A 15,875-nucleotide genomic window follows, 5' to 3' on the forward strand; every position below is an offset into this window, starting at 1 on the left:
GCTTGTAACAGTTCGCACATATTAATATTTTTAATGAAAAGTTTTATTTTTAATATAGAGCCTGATTTACCACTTCTTCTCATGTTGCATTTGGTTTCATGGATTAAAGATGCATGTTGGTAAGGTTGATAGTCAAAGTGCTAAATGAAAGATTGGTTTATGCTGTATATTCAGATTCGTTTCATAGCACTCATACTGTGAGCCTTAACCAGAAGCATGCTTTTTTTCACTGCTACAAGTTTTGAACCTTGCAAAGTGAGTTAATGATCTAGTAGTTGTAGGATGATTTCAGCACTATAAATAATGAGATCTTTCTTTTACTTTAAAAAAATTAGTTTCTTGAGGCAGTCTTAATTTAAAAGACCTAAACTAATTGCTTATCCCAAACTGCCGCCTCTTATTCATTTTCCTCTTATGAATTTAGTTGGAAATTTAAAACAGGAAATATTTTTAAATTATTTGGTTTGCATTTTAGTAGTTAATTACAACCGACGAACCTAAATTAAGTGCTATCCACTTCCTCGCCAAAATTTATGTAAATTCTAATGAAGCAACAAATTCTGTAGTCTGACAATTTTAAAATGTTTTTCCAGTAACTATGCCTTTATTATGTATGAGCAGGTTATATAGTGTGTAAAGTCTGTTTTTATAGGAGAAACTTTTAATGATACTTTGGCATATTTTCTTTCTTGTTAATTGGAGAATACCTGATATATTTTTATTTAGAAAAATCTCTGGTTTAAGAAATTTAGAATGTTTATTTAATTTTATTATGATTTATGCATCCATCTTATGGGTTCCTAGCTAGCAAGATGCTAATTTTTTAAATGGTCAGACATTTACTATTTTCTGGCCCTTAACTACCACAAGCAATCATATTTGATGCCCCTTAATTAGAGCACCTTTTTTTCTTTCCAGGTTCTTTTTCCACCTCAGCAATCGAGACAATACATTTGCTTACCATGCTGCTCTCCTAAGTGTTCTTTTGCATGTAAATTAATCTTGATTCAGTTTACACTGTCATGCTGAGTGGTACAAATTGCCTATAACAATAAAACAGCATGAGTTAAAAATAAAGGGGGGTGGGAAGGCAGATTGAATGTGTGCCTTACTTGATAGGATGTTACTTTGCTTTATGCCAATACATTAGCTGACGATAATGAATCTTCTGTTCTGAAAAGCATGGTTTAGTTGATTTTTTTAATTTTACTTCAATGGAGCAGTACCTTGTCTTTTATAGACCAAGTTAGACAAACCATTAATGACAAGAGTGTTAAGGTTAAATATGAAGCAATGCATTCACTTCTCTGAGTGCTATCCATCTTTCCATTTACAGGAGCTTGACAAAAGTACTGGCTTTGTGCAACATTTCCTTTAATTACATGCTGCGGGAAACAGGCTTTTAACATAAACATAGTTGCATTCATTTATTCAGCAGTTGCTCTTCAATAGAGCTTAATGGAGAAGGTTTAAATCCTAAATGAGTACACACATCTCTCAGCAGTGTTATGTCAGCAGTCACCGTGCTTTACTTAAAAGCAGTGTTTGACTGTTTGTGTAGTTTTTAAAGCTTTTGCCTAATACGGAAGTTAAACAGTTTAAGAGAGAACATAGTGTCCCTGAGTTTGAAAGTGGTTAGTAAAAACTACTCTTTGTTAAAAACTAGATGAGTCTTTTTATAGGCTTGTCTTCATATTCCTGATCATAGGGATTTTTTTTTAATTTGGGGTTGCATTTGCAATAAATCATTAAATTAAATACATAGCCCTAAAAGTGCAGGGTCTTTTAAAAATATTGAAATCAAATTTTGCCATTTTCATAAGTATTATAAACTATTGTGCACATATCAAACATCTCAGAAGATTATCACTTTTAGTAGATATCATTAGGTGTCATCAGTGACTTATATAACTGACCCAGATAGATGGCACTTATTTTTTTATTTTGGTTTTTTTTAACCAAGGCTCTAAATTTCAATATTTGTACCAAGGGTTAGGTATGTTACCGAATTTGCTCACTGAACATTTTTACATGAGATTTTGATATTGTGTTAACTATATATGGTTTTGTTCCTAATTTTGCTTAACTTTGTTTCTTTCTTAATTACTATTTGAAATGTCTCTGAGATTTAAGGTTTTCCATTCACTTTTTTTGTTTTTAATATTTTGCTTCAGACATTTCAGGTGATTTTTGTCAGTAACGAGTGCCATCAGCAGGCAGATACTGTTATCATGATTGTAGCTTAAATACATGTACATTTTGTAGAACCTGCTTCGCAACTTTTCGTCATCCTTGAGATGACTTGAATCCATCGTATTAAGGTCATCCATCAGGTATTCAGAATCTCTTTGATTTGTTCTCCAGCAGCATTTGGCCAGAGAGATCTTTGCATGAAAAGGAGAGGGGAAAATTTCTTTAAAAGTAGAAGCTTAATAGTTTACATCAGCCAAATTAATTGGCTATATTTTAAAGGGACTGAAATTGAAATTTCATCTTTGTGATGTTTTTATACTATAGTATTTAAAATCAGATTTATTAAGGTGATATTTGACTGTATTTCTCCACATTTTCCTACATAAATATTTTTTAAAATTTGAAACAGTTGCAGTTCATTTTAATTTTATGTTAATTATCTTATAAATTACATTCTGGTATTTTCTTGAATAAAATTTAAATTTTGACTGTGAGCTTAAATTGTTTTAATATAATTTTCATAAAGAGATAAGTAAAAGGGAGCCTTCTTTTGCTCTTACAGGGATGCTAACAGGAATGAATGAAACTTCTACTACAATCATCATTGCACCACAGAATTTTACTTCTTCTCTGATCCTTCAGAAGGTTGTAAATGTAGCCAATGTAGGTGTAGTCCCTTCTGGCCAAGACAGTATACACAGGTAGGTTCACCAGCATGTGATGTGGAGATAACTTGTATATATGTATAAATATATTTTTCAATTCATAATTTTTCTTGAAAATAACCCCTAAATATACATCGTATTTCCCATGTATAAGACACACATTCCCCACCCCCCAAAAAAATTTGGGATCTAAACACTGGGTGCATCTTATACAGTGGTTGTAGTTTATTTACTTGCATGTCCCACTTTTTTGCGCTTGTTTTTGTGCTCATTGTTGAAGACAGTGATTTGTCATCAGACACAGATGAGGACAAGCTAATGGCTGGGAGTTTTGACAGTGATGAGGAGTTATATGAATTTTATGATGAATAAAACTTGACTTCAGTAACTTTATGTAATACGTTTTTGGTGTTTTGTTTTTTTTTCAAATTTCAGGCCCCAAATTAAAGTGTGTCTTATACATGGGAAAATATGGTATATATGCCCCCTTTTTTTCTGATGATATTTTTGAATTATTGTTTGAGGTTAAGGCTCTCTTCCCTATTGTATACAATCCTTAGCACACTATTGGCTCTCCTGAAAGATACAGATAGTGTGCCTGCATTTAAAATAGCCTAGTGATATATAAAGGTGCTTTTTTTGAAATATGGCTGAGAATTTATCTTATTTCACCAGATTCAGTGGATTTTTAGGGGGGAAAATGTTGTCACAAAGCAGTGGAGTTGGACTTTTTTACTTAAAAGAAGGGAAGCTTGGGTAATATACTGTATACAGATTTCCTTTTGAAGCAGTCCCCCAAGGCTGCTTTCAGTAATAAGGAACTACTGGGAAATAGACACAGGGCCAGGCGCAGCTTCTGTTTCTTAGTCCAGGAATAGCTTCACCACCAAGCATGTAAAAGCATGAGATCCAAGTCACGTATCCGTAAAGGTATCAGAAAATGTGATTAATGTTTTTGTCCTCTTTTGTGTTCTTACAAATGTTGGTGGCTTGAAATGAAGGTTGAGATAAAAATAATTACTCCTTGTTATTTAGTTCTCTGTGAGCTTTAGGGAATTCATTGCAAATCATCCTTAATTCCTCTCCCATGCCACTGCAATGTTATACTCATGCCATTTTAGTAAACTTAAAGTCAAAGGGAATGCCATCTGACCTTTAAACATTTTCTAATTAATGAAGGGACAGAGAGACCCCGTATAAAGAGTCGTATAGGTGAGCGGGGTTTAGACTCAGCGCTATCATTATGTTCCTCGTCTGTCTGGAAATAGGTAACAAGGAAGAAAAGGATGATTGGAATGAAATCCTGTGTTATCTGTGGGTTGGACTTGACAAGAGCTGAGTTCAAGACGTAGTCTGCCGTTATCCAGAGTTACATAATTCTTCTATTAATCACGGCAGAATGAAAACTGCATGTGTTGGTTCAAAAAAAACCAAAAAGCAAAAACAAATTTACTTTGTACTTTCATGCATTTGGGGGGGGGGGTAGAGGAAAGTCCTTAAGTTGCTTGCAAGGTCTGTTTCCATTTCTTCATTTATGATAGGCCCTATCTATCTCACATAGGGCAGTGAAAAATTAATAAAACTGATGGGAGCTAATCATACTGGCACTACCATGGAAATACAATTGATCAGTTAATGTTGTTCAATAGGGGAAAGAATGAACAGGCGCCTTTTCAGTGGAAATACTTTGGTTCTGAGTTTTCCTGTTTTAATTCTTTTCCACCTGAAATACTTTTTTATCCTTTCCTGGGTGATTTTCTCTAGTAGAAGTTGTTCTGTTTTCTTATGGATCCTTTGAATTATTGAAATTGCTAAAACACCAAAATGTCATATATCAGCTGTAATCTTTAGCTTATGCAGTATCAAATTTTACCTGACACATTTGGTATCCAGCAATACTTCAGATCTGTTTTCATGTTTTTTTATAATATACAAAAAGATATTGGATAACCTTTATTTACATTGGAACTTCTAATTTAATTTTTGTTATGTTTTGTATGTGGGTTTTTAACTATTCTGAAAGCAATGGCGGCTTTTCAGATTTTTGTTTCTTAGGAAAAAATTAATTACCTTCTCAAAGCCAACTAATACAAAAGCAATCTTTCTGTTTAGAAATAGACTAAGAAATACACTTAGCAGAGTTGTGAAATTTTTATTAAAGCATAGTTTGCCTGTGACTTGTCTTAGTGGTTTGGAACTTAATGCCTATTCAAAAGAAAATGATAGTAAATTCTCAATTATCCATACTAATGCAGGAGAGACACATAACTGAAAGCCATTTATATTGGCTTTGGAATGCAGTGATTGTGCTCAGACTTAATATTCTTGGACCTCCTACTCATCACCAGTGTCTAGACACTTCTAACCCAGCCCTGTCATCAGCAGCCTGGTGTTTGGCTTTGGAACTTGGGAGAGGAGTTCAAATCACTACTGAGTTCAGAGTCAGAAGTGAATAAAATGGTTATATGTGATTAAGAATAGGCTGTGCTGTCTTAACTTGCCTCACAGGTTACATCATATTTAATTGAAAATATTTTACATAAGCTTTTATAGTTAAAGTATGGTTATAATAATGTTCTAAATTTGAGGAAGCTTCTGGGTAATAAACTCATAAGGTTATTTGTATTTTTCATACAGAAATTGATAAAAGTATTTTATATATTTAACATTTTGCTATTTTTTATACTGAGTAATAATTACAAATAAAAATTGTTAAAAAGAACTGTACCAATATCTTTCTTAATTTCATTTAAAATAAAATAACAATTACTGTTTATAATATAAGTTTACATTTTACCACTTTAATTAATGATTTTAACTGTAGTATTCAGTATAGGATTGATGAGTTTATATATTATTTAATTTTTATTAATAAAATTGAAATCCCTATGAGATATTTGAGTGCCTCCTTCATTTTTCTGGGATGGTTGCTTTTCTGAGTGTATGAAGAGGAGGACCAGCACCATTCCTGTGTTTATTAGTAATGATCCCTTTAACATGTTAAAGATATTAAAATTTCAGTTCAATAAATTATTCTAGGCTGGACTTTGTTCTATTTAATTTTTCAGAATCCTTTTTTTTTTTCCTGAGAGGACTTTTTAATAAACATGAGAGTTTTCTTTTCTGGCCATTTAATGAATAAGTTCCCATTGTCTAGTTTTGGAATAATTTATTCTTATACTACTCTTCAAAATATGAATATTTTTACATTAAGTACAAAGTAAAATATGTAATATAAGAATTAGCTAAGAAAAAGTGAATCTTCATTAATATGCACAAGTGTGTAATAGTATAAAGTAGAAATTTTAATTGAATGCATAATAGAAAATGGCTGCTAACATATCAACATTAATGGTCTCCATCAAGAAAAAGTCAATTAAAGGAGCACAGGTTTTATGGAATGGAATTCACTTCAAAAGTCAGGAGCATTTCCTATGTAATCAACCACTGTTAAAGATCAAATGAGAAAACATATCTGCTGTTATATGAGTTTTAATTTTCTAGATGAGCAATAATATTAGGAAGCCAACCAATATACTATTGAAAAACTTAACTTTGTTTTTATTTTTGTGGTGCTTATTTGCCGATTGAAAAAGCTGCTCTTTGAGAATAAAATTATCTTATTGAGGTCTACAGAATTACAATCCTTGTGCCAATTTGCTGTTTTCCAAGTAAGAATAAAAAAAAATGATCAAAAAGCATTTATTAATAGGCAGCTAAATGGCTTAAGGTCAAACATATGAGATATACTATGCATCATAAATATCTTATTGTCTTAAGATAATATTAACAAACTAATATGTAAATAAAGTATATACAAAAGGCAGAGTGAACAGCAGTAAACTAGTATATGAATGGACACAAGATTTAATGTGTTTTAGGGGAGGAGATTAAAAAGACTTGCATGGAAATTCATTCAGGGCAAGGAAAATTTCCAGCGCTCCTCTGAGAAAGAATCAAGTGGGGTTTGATGAGGTGCATGTTCAGGAAGACAGAGACAGTTGTTTTTATTACATTGCTTATCCTCTGATAAAGGTACCACGGTACAGTGACCAAAAGCAGAAAGCCAAAAATCTATAGCTCCAAAATCTCTAAGGTTTTTTTGTACAGAAAAATCATGTGGGAGTTTATGTAAACCTCGGATTCCTGGGACCCACACCCAAAAATTCAGATTCAGTACTGTATATCTTACATAGGACCCAGGAATCTGCTTGGAGCCAGTACACCAAGGAGTTATACGGCAGGTGTTCCAAATTCCACATTTAAAGCTGCCCTGAATTATCAAGATTAATGATAGCCGCATGACACGTTTTAAAATATATTTTTCTAGCCAAGGCCTGTTAGCTTAGTTGGATAGAATGTCATCCTGAAGCACTGAGGTTGCCCGTTTAATCCCTAGTCAGGGCACACAAAGAATCAACCAATGAGTGCATAAATAGGTGGAACAACAAACCAATGTTTCTCTCTCTCCCTTCGTTTCTCTCTAATTAAATAAATAAATTTAAAATGCATTTTTCCTATGCATATATATATATTTTTTTACAGATTAGTCACTAAGGGATACCAATAGGCAAGATGTTTGATTTCGTTTTTCCCTTGTATCTGTCCCAGTGTCCTCCAGCAAGAGAGTGTATTGTTATAGTTGTAGTATCTGAGACTTGGACCATAAGTAAACATTTGCCTCTCAGCAGTCTCAACTATTTTACATTTTAACCCAGTTTCAGGAATTCTGACATTCATATACAGTGGTGTTGTTAAAAGGAGTTGTCATACTACCTACTCATTTGGCCCTTTCATGCACAACAAATTGACTCTTATAAGAGGAAAATATGATATATGAGTGAAAACAGAAAGCCTTGCCTCGGCTGTGATTCTATTTTAGTTCTTAGCTTGTTCAGTAAAACCCCAGACAGTTTTCATCACTAACTTTATTCAGTCCTTACAGCTCTTCCCACCCACCCCGCCCCTGCCCCCACCCCGTAGGTCTCAGTCTCTGTTTTGGATTTTATCTACCCTGTCTCTTTTTTAACTTGTGAGTTTTAAACATGTACAACTTGTGAATAATTACAGTCTCAGTAAAATAAATGTTTTCCTAGTGTTACTTATATCTATAGCTATTAGGAATGTCTTGTGCTATGAATGAACAGTGTATCCATGGCAACTTGGCAGTCAACTTTTAAAGATAGTTTGTCTCAGATTTAAAATAAAAATATTTTCATTTAATTGAAGTATATGTAAAGAACAACTTGGTTCATTTCTAGGCTTTAAACTCATTCAATGAATCACTGTTATCATACACATGTTTAATGGTTACTAATAGGGGAAATGCTGGTGTATGCTATTGTTTCCATCCTCAAATATGTATATTGTATAGTTCTTTCATTCAATATTTTTGAAGCACTTTGTGACAGATCTGGTTAGTGCTAGGGTTACAAAGATGAATGTCATAGTCACTTCTTGTTGGGTTCTTTGATATTTCCATTTCTTCTGTTCTTAGGTTGATCAACCTTCTAGGTTATTGTTTTTGTCTGGTAGTTTTATTCCCAACCCCCACTCCCCTGGTAATTGTGGAGTATTTGAATACTGGGTAATTCTGAAGAACCACAAGGGAGACAATATAACATTTTTGAAGTCTTGGTGCTCTAATTTTATAAACCCGATACTATAGTCACCTTACATAATGTGTCTTAAAACAAGATTCTGTATAAACAGTTGTTAATATAAAGGTACCAGGCTTTGGTCTTTTCTAGAGTGTGACAAATTTGGGATCTCAAACAGGACTGAAGATTTGTGGAACGTATTTAGAAACCCTTCCTTCTCAGGTGGCTGGTTGTCCACTAGAGGACAGCACTGCTTTTTATCTGGCTGCTTTGATCTCTGCAGGCTCTGTGAGCTGCATTTTATTGAAAAACAAATATGGACCTCAGTTAATTTTTACATGGAAAGCACATTTGGATATTTCAGAAATAACCAAACTACACAGCTGATTTTTACTTGAAAAAATTCTTTATTTAATTTCACCATTTGTGAGGTAATAGTCTACAATGCAAGAGTTTTACTAATAGGAATACAAACTGTTTTCTTGTAAAAATGAAAGAAAGATATTCTTGATGATTTCCTTCTGGGTTGACAATTTTATAAGGAATCAAAGACAATGGGGTAAGAATTTTTTGTTTTACAATTTGATTTTCTGTTGTTAAACCCCATCCCATCTCACCTCCACCAAGCAGACAAACCCAAAACACTGTAGAATCACTGGAATGTTTCATGTCTTCTTTGAGAAGGTACACTCTGATTTTTTTAGCTCTCCTTTACAAAGAGACTGCATCGTTGACCAGATAGTATGAGGAATAATTTTTTACACCATCTATAAAGGTTAGAAATAAAAATAGAGTGTCCTAAATTATGATAACTTACTTGTTTGTTGTTTTAATTCTTACCAGAATGTTAAAGGGAAACATTATAATATATTTCTGGCTGGTTTTTGTTAAAAATAACAAAAAAAAAATACCTTGCTTTGGATAAGTTTTCTAAACTTGGACCACATGTAAATTTTTTAATATTAACTTAATAGTATAATGGTCTTAACTTTAAAATATGATTTTATAGTCAGCAAAATGGAATTTTTTACAACCTAGAAATTCTCTACCTGTTTAAAGTATTCTATTATATTAACTCAAAGTAATAAGGGTTTATAGTTTTAAATCCTTTAGAAAATAGTGCTCCAAATGACCATGCTTAAGTATTTGATGTTAGGAGTCTTATTTAAACTAGTATTTTTTTACATATAATCATTGTGCGACTTCATTACACATTTGTCAACTTTGGACTAATTATTTTTCTACAGCTAGGGCAGGGCACTGCATCTTGTGATCGTCTTTCTTACTAATAGGATTCTGTCTGCTTCAGCAGACAGTAATTGAAGGCTTCATGTACAGAGTAAGAAAAAAAAGTTTTAGCCTGACTGGGTCATTGTCACAGCTTCTGGTAACCAGTAGAACAGAAAACACAAGAAAATTGAATTCAGAATAGAAAAATCAGAAACCAGGAAGTCTATCCAAGAGAAGATAAAGCATGTCTTAGCGGTGTCGCTTTAAGTGCGGCAAATAGGGTTCCACATAAAAAAATTATGTTTGTAAATATCCTGGAGTTTGATGCAGCTTCTCAGATAATTTTTAATTCCTGTTGTCTCTTAACATGTTAATTAAAACAGTTGAATTACAAGATTTCCTTTCCTTTTGACAAAGAGCATTTGTGGTTCATGGCTAATTTCTCACAAATCCAAAACAAAAAACAAAAATAATGTGTATCTTAACTGCACAAGGTAATAAGTTCATGTTTTATAGATGACACATTTGCTCAAATTTGTTATTTAACCTCTTTTCACAATTCTGTCAAGATAAATTAATTTTTTTAAATAGTGGTTCATTCAACACTTTCATTTATGTTTGGCAGCCAGCTTATTTTGTCTTTTTCTTTAATCTTCTTAATTCTTATCAGCTCCAAAGATTACATGTCAATTGCTAGAGATAATAAAAAGATATTTAATAAGATGAAATACGGATATATCCATTTTTACCTTCCCTGTTGGTGATTACAGACTAGTGCTTGGTGCTGGGATGAAAATGAGTTATGAAAAATACCTAGATGGTATCCTCTTAATAACATGGAGCCCGTTGTACATAGGCAATACATCTTTAACTGTCATCCACTTACTTGTGCTCATTTGTGGTGTTACTGATGTTTGAGGTTGCTTAGTCTCCCAGTAGTCCTCCCTATGTTACAGCTCCATTCAAGAGGTTTTGTGTTTTTCATTGCTGGTGTCTCTTTTGAAGGAGTTGGTCATGGGAGATATTTAAAATATTTTAAATTATTCAAGACAGAAATATGTCTGACATATTAAAATATGTTATGACAAAGCATCATGCAAGGTGCTTTGAATTACAGAATACTACAAGGTCAGCTGCACAGTTTTTTAAGGGAATCATCTTCCTTTAAAAGTTTTTAGAATCTTAATAGATGATATTCATATTAGGTAAATAAGAAGGAAGCAGATTCTCTGTACTTTTCTATTGACTAATAAAAAACAAATGTTAAAAGTGCAGTTTTGCATATATTGAGAGAATGTGTGTAATCTAGAATTTGAATGCTTGAGATCTAAGTCCTCTTCAACCATTCAGGAGCTGTGTGTCCTTGAGCAAGTTTCTCTACTTCTGGGGGCTTCGGTTCCCTCATCTATAAAGTGCTCTGGCTCATACAGATGAAATGACGCAAGTGAAATACCATACATAGTACCCACTGCAAAAAGCACTTGTTAAGTGGTAGCTGCTGTTGTCATTATGATGATCAAAAACTTCACGTGCCTTATGAAATCCTTGTCACCATGTGATCTTTGTGACCAAGTAGAGGTTCTGATGTCAGCCATTAAATGTAGTATAGAAGTATTTGACCCAAGCTGTCTTTTAAAATCAGTGTTCTTTTACATCCAAAAGCTAGCTATTTGTTATTTACTAACTAGTACTCTCTCCATAGCTGTCTTTTAAATTGGGAGTTAAATGATTAATAAATTTTGAGAAGTGGCTTTTGCTTTCCATGGACCAAAACAAACCAATTGTAATCATGCTTGTTCCAGTTAAATACAATCTTCTGAACTATGAAATGAAAATATCAGACATCTGATCTTCTAGTCTTCTGCATTACAACATTGCTCCCATTTTTGCCCACTGGAACATAGAGACCTAGTGAAAAGGCAGTAGCTTTTACATCAGCTAATGGGTTTTATTGCTAGGGTGACTTGCTCAGCGGGCTCTCACTGAAGTGTAGGCAAATGCCTCTTTTCTTTTCTGCCTCTGCTCTTTACAGTATTGAGAAGTTTGCGGGAGTAGGATTTCAAAAGCATGTACAAGACACTTAATTTTAATCTTTGTAAATATACTTACATAAAAATTGGCATTTATGTCTCTGGGGTTTAGATTATTCTAACAGGCTTTTAAGTTTTTAATAGAAAGGAGATAAAATGTGCCTTGGGGCTATGTCACCCTGAAATTCAAACAATAGTGTTTTGTGCTCCTGTTCAGACATAATTACCTTCTCTGCGGTCCTCAGGCACAGAGTGTTAAGTAAATAAAGGGACTAATAAAAAACTATTGTTTACATAATTATAACCCTGTCAGAAATGGGGTCCCCTGCTAAAATATTTGGTGATGACCAAATCTGTGGGGAAAGTTATGTAAATGAGTGAGACAGTAGAGCCACCTAGTATCATTTGGTGACATGGTTTAACAGAAGCATAGAAATAGACTTCTCTGAGTGTGGAACCTGGAAAATCTACACAAAAGACACGCATACACCTGCAAGGGTGATAGGAAAGAGGGGTCATTTGGGGTTGGTGATCTTTGTGTTCTCTCAAAGCTGAAATTGGAGCACTCAGTTCCTAAGCTTTTGAGTAGGTGACTGAGAAGCAGATGGATATGTATGTTATAGTTTTATAAAACCTCTTTTAAAACACTGGTGTGATTTCTGTCCTAAACTGGTTACTTACAATTGCTTTCCTCAGTAGAAACACTGCTCTGTCTGATTCCTTACAAGTCTCACCCTGTTTGGAGAGAGTACACAAATAAATGACTGGGAGAGTTTCTAACACACTTGATCAGCCATCCATTAGCTGTGATTTTAAAACTCAACTTAAAAGTGTTGGTAATATTTTCCATTTACTAAAATTAGCATATTTGTTTTGCTTTTGATGCATTATTCTAATTATTATTGGAAAATTGATTTTCATATCTGTTTAGGTCAGAAAATGACTTCTTAGGTTTCAAAAAAAGAAACTAATATATTATAAGATCTTGATGTCATATTAAAAAAACTCAAAAAAGAAATTTTCATTTAAAGAGATTCTGCTTCCTGCTTAAGTGGCTAATATTTTAATTAAGTTGGGAGTGAAGTTTTTCTGAGTGTCTCCTGATAAACTCCCTCTTTTATGTTGATGGTAATTAAACAGATCCCTGAGGACGCCGTTGGCTCTGTGCAAGGCCCATGCTAATTGTCAGACATAGACACTGACCAGTTGGTTTGCTCTTGAATAATCCGCAGCATGCTGTCAGCACAGCAGTTTTATTTTTATGTATTGTGAGCTGTTGTCAGGGCTAACTGGGTGCCATTGTGGCTGAAGATGTTGCGCAAATTGAGGCAGATGGCTTAGATTCAGACACGTGTCATACAGAAAGGGGAAAGGGGATTGGCCCTGCAAAGTGGGGTCACAGCAGGTCACAGACCTGCTCTACACTTGTTAGTGTTTTCAAAAGCTCCTGCGCCACAACTTTGTTTTTCTCCAGTCATCCTTGCAATCAGATCCCCTCCCCCCGAAAAATGTGTGGAACACGCTCCCTGTGGAAAGTGGAGGCTTAGGAGGGTACTGTCCTCTTCCTCCACGTCTCTGGGGCTCAACTGTGCATGCAGAATGAATTAGCAGGATTGACAGAAGTTCATTGTGCCTCCAACAGCTTTTCAGTGAATTGTAGTGCTTAAAAGGCTAGTTTTGCTTTTAATTCCATGTAATTAGTAGGTTCTTCATGTCTTGGAATTTAGTAATGGAGCCTGAAACCTTAAGTTTCCTTTAGTCTAAAGCAGAAAAGAAGTATCTAATGTTCTGAACATGTAAAAAATTTAAAAAGAGGGAAAGAGTGTGGTGTTGCACTTGGCTGTCACATGATTTTGTTACTTTATCATTAACATTATGAATACTTCATCACATTTGAATTCATTGAAACTTGAAGAGTTTTATAATGCACATTAATCATCTAACTCTTTGCATAATCACTTTCAGATATGAGGAATTAAAAATTCAAGCTCTTTGAGAAAGGTACCTTTTCTTAACATGTTTTTAAAATAAAAAATATAGTGGTTTATTTTAAGTGGCCCAATGCATGGTGAAATGTTAAAGTATCAAATGAAATGAATGATTTCCAATTTATAGGACTGGAAAGTTATTCACATGCATCTGTTATTAAAACTAATAGTACAATGGATTTCCTTTTCCTGTTCTGTTCTAAAGATGCACTAAAATTACCTGCTTGTGGTAAGCATGGTGCTCGGCAGTTCATTGTTTTTTTCAGAATAATGCTTGGCTTTGGGTTTTTTTGTTTGTTTGTTTGTTTTTTTCCATTTTTTCTGACGCTGGAAACAGGGAGAGACAGTCAGACAGACTCCCGCATGCGCCCGACCGGGATCCACCCGGCACGCCCACCAGGGGCGACGCTCTGCCCACCAGGGGGCGACGCTCTGCCCCTCTGGGGCGTCGCCATGTTGCGACCAGAGCCACTCTAGCGCCTGGGGCAGAGGCCAAGGAGCCATCCCCAGCGCCCGGGCCATCTTTGCTCCAATGGAGCCTTGGCTGCGGGAGGGGAAGAGAGAGACAGAGAGGAAAGCACGGTGGAGGGGTGGAGAAGCAAATGGGCGCTTCTCCTGTGTGCCCTGGCCGGGAATCGAACCCGAGTCCTCCGCACGCTAGGCCGACGCTCTACCGCTGAGCCAACCAGCCAGGGCGGCTTTGGGTTTTTGGCAGTAGGGAACCTGTAGTAAATTATTGAAGAAAAAAAATATTTTTTTTTAAGTTTTTTTTTTCTAATTTTATTTTTATATAAGATTTTATTTATTCATTATAGAGAGGGGAGGGGGGAGGAGCAGGAAGCATCAACTCCCATATGTGCCTTGACCAGGCAAGCCCAGGGTTTTGAACCGGCAACCTCAGCGTTTCCAGGTTGATGCTTTATCTACTGCGCCACCACAGGTCAGAAAATTTTTTTTTTAATTTATTTTATTTGATTTTTTATTCATTTTTTTAGAGAGGAGAGGGAGAGACGGGGGGGGGGGGGAGAGACAGAGAGAGAGAAGTGGGGGAGGAGCTGGAAGCATCAACTCCCATATGTGCCTTGACCAGGCAAGCCCAGAAAAAAATTATTTTAAACCTATTTAAATTTATGCTGTCTCCTTTTTCCTCCTTATGGTAAAAGGTTTTCTTTCTCTCTTTTTAACAGGTTTGCAGCTAAAACTGTGCACAGTGGGTCACTGATGCTAGTCACAGTGGAACTCAAGGAAGGCCCCACAGCTCAGCTTATCATAAACACTGAGAAAACTGTGATTGGTTCTGTTCTGCTGCGGGAGCTGAAGCCTGTCCTGTCCCAGGGGTAACCTGCTTACATCTGGACTTCAGAATCTGGCACACAACAAAAGTGCCTGGCATCCACTACTGCTGCCTTTCATTTATAATAATAGCCTTTCCATCTGGCAGTGGGGGAAGAGTACACTCCTGACATTCTTGTCTCCTGCTTTAGAATGCGAGTGTGTATCTATCATGTATGCAATACTTTCCCCCTTTTCGCTTTGCTAACCAAAGAACATACATTTTACTGTCAGTTATCTCAACTCCCGAATCCATGTGGCGTTTTCTCTGTCCTGCTACTTCTGTCCTTCTCATCTTCCTGCTTTTCAACAATGATGGACATGAATTGGGTGTTTAAAGTTCATTGGAAATCATCTTCCTTCCCACAGTAAGCAAAAATTACCCTACAAATAGTTTAATTGGCCTTTCAGCTTGACATGTGAAAGTGGATAGCATACTTTTTAGAATTAAATGCCAAAACAACAGTCTGCAGAATTTTGTTCTGTGAATTTGCTGGTATTGTAATCTGTTATTGAAAACTGTCATCATGAAATTATCTCTGAGTAATACAGTGAATAAACTAGCATGTGAAGAGCATTTGTCTTTGCAGTTTTAATGAGAACTTGTTTATAATCTTGAAGTTCGTGTGCTTTATTCTAAAGTAAATATTTTGAGTGTTACATTATGCAGAGAAACAATGGAGTTTAGTGAAAGAAAAACCACTTTCAAATGGGTCGTTTTTCTCACTCTGTTAATAGACTTTGCTTTTGCATCAGATAATATCCTGGGCTGCTAACTTAGATTTAAAATCTATATTAAATCAGTAATATAATGTAGTATGCGAACAATTGAAATGA

The 15,875-nt window shown here is 34.9% G+C and overlaps 1 protein-coding gene across 1 annotated transcript in view; it reads left to right on the top strand.

Annotated features, from left to right (window-relative positions):
• Positions 1-15,615, top strand: part of AP3B1 (adaptor related protein complex 3 subunit beta 1) — a 315,994-nt gene extending 300,379 nt beyond the window's left edge. Inside the window, exons 26-27 of the mRNA XM_066381706.1 lie at positions 2,756-2,894; positions 14,894-15,615. Of these exons, the coding sequence (XP_066237803.1) occupies positions 2,756-2,894; positions 14,894-15,047 (293 nt within the window). The 3' untranslated portion in view covers positions 15,048-15,615. The remainder of the gene's footprint in view (positions 1-2,755; positions 2,895-14,893) is intronic.
• The last annotated feature ends 260 nt before the right edge of the window (positions 15,616-15,875 follow it).

This window comes from Saccopteryx leptura, chromosome 4 (assembly GCF_036850995.1).
Source record: "Saccopteryx leptura isolate mSacLep1 chromosome 4, mSacLep1_pri_phased_curated, whole genome shotgun sequence".
Lineage (NCBI taxonomy): Eukaryota > Metazoa > Chordata > Mammalia > Chiroptera > Emballonuridae > Saccopteryx > Saccopteryx leptura.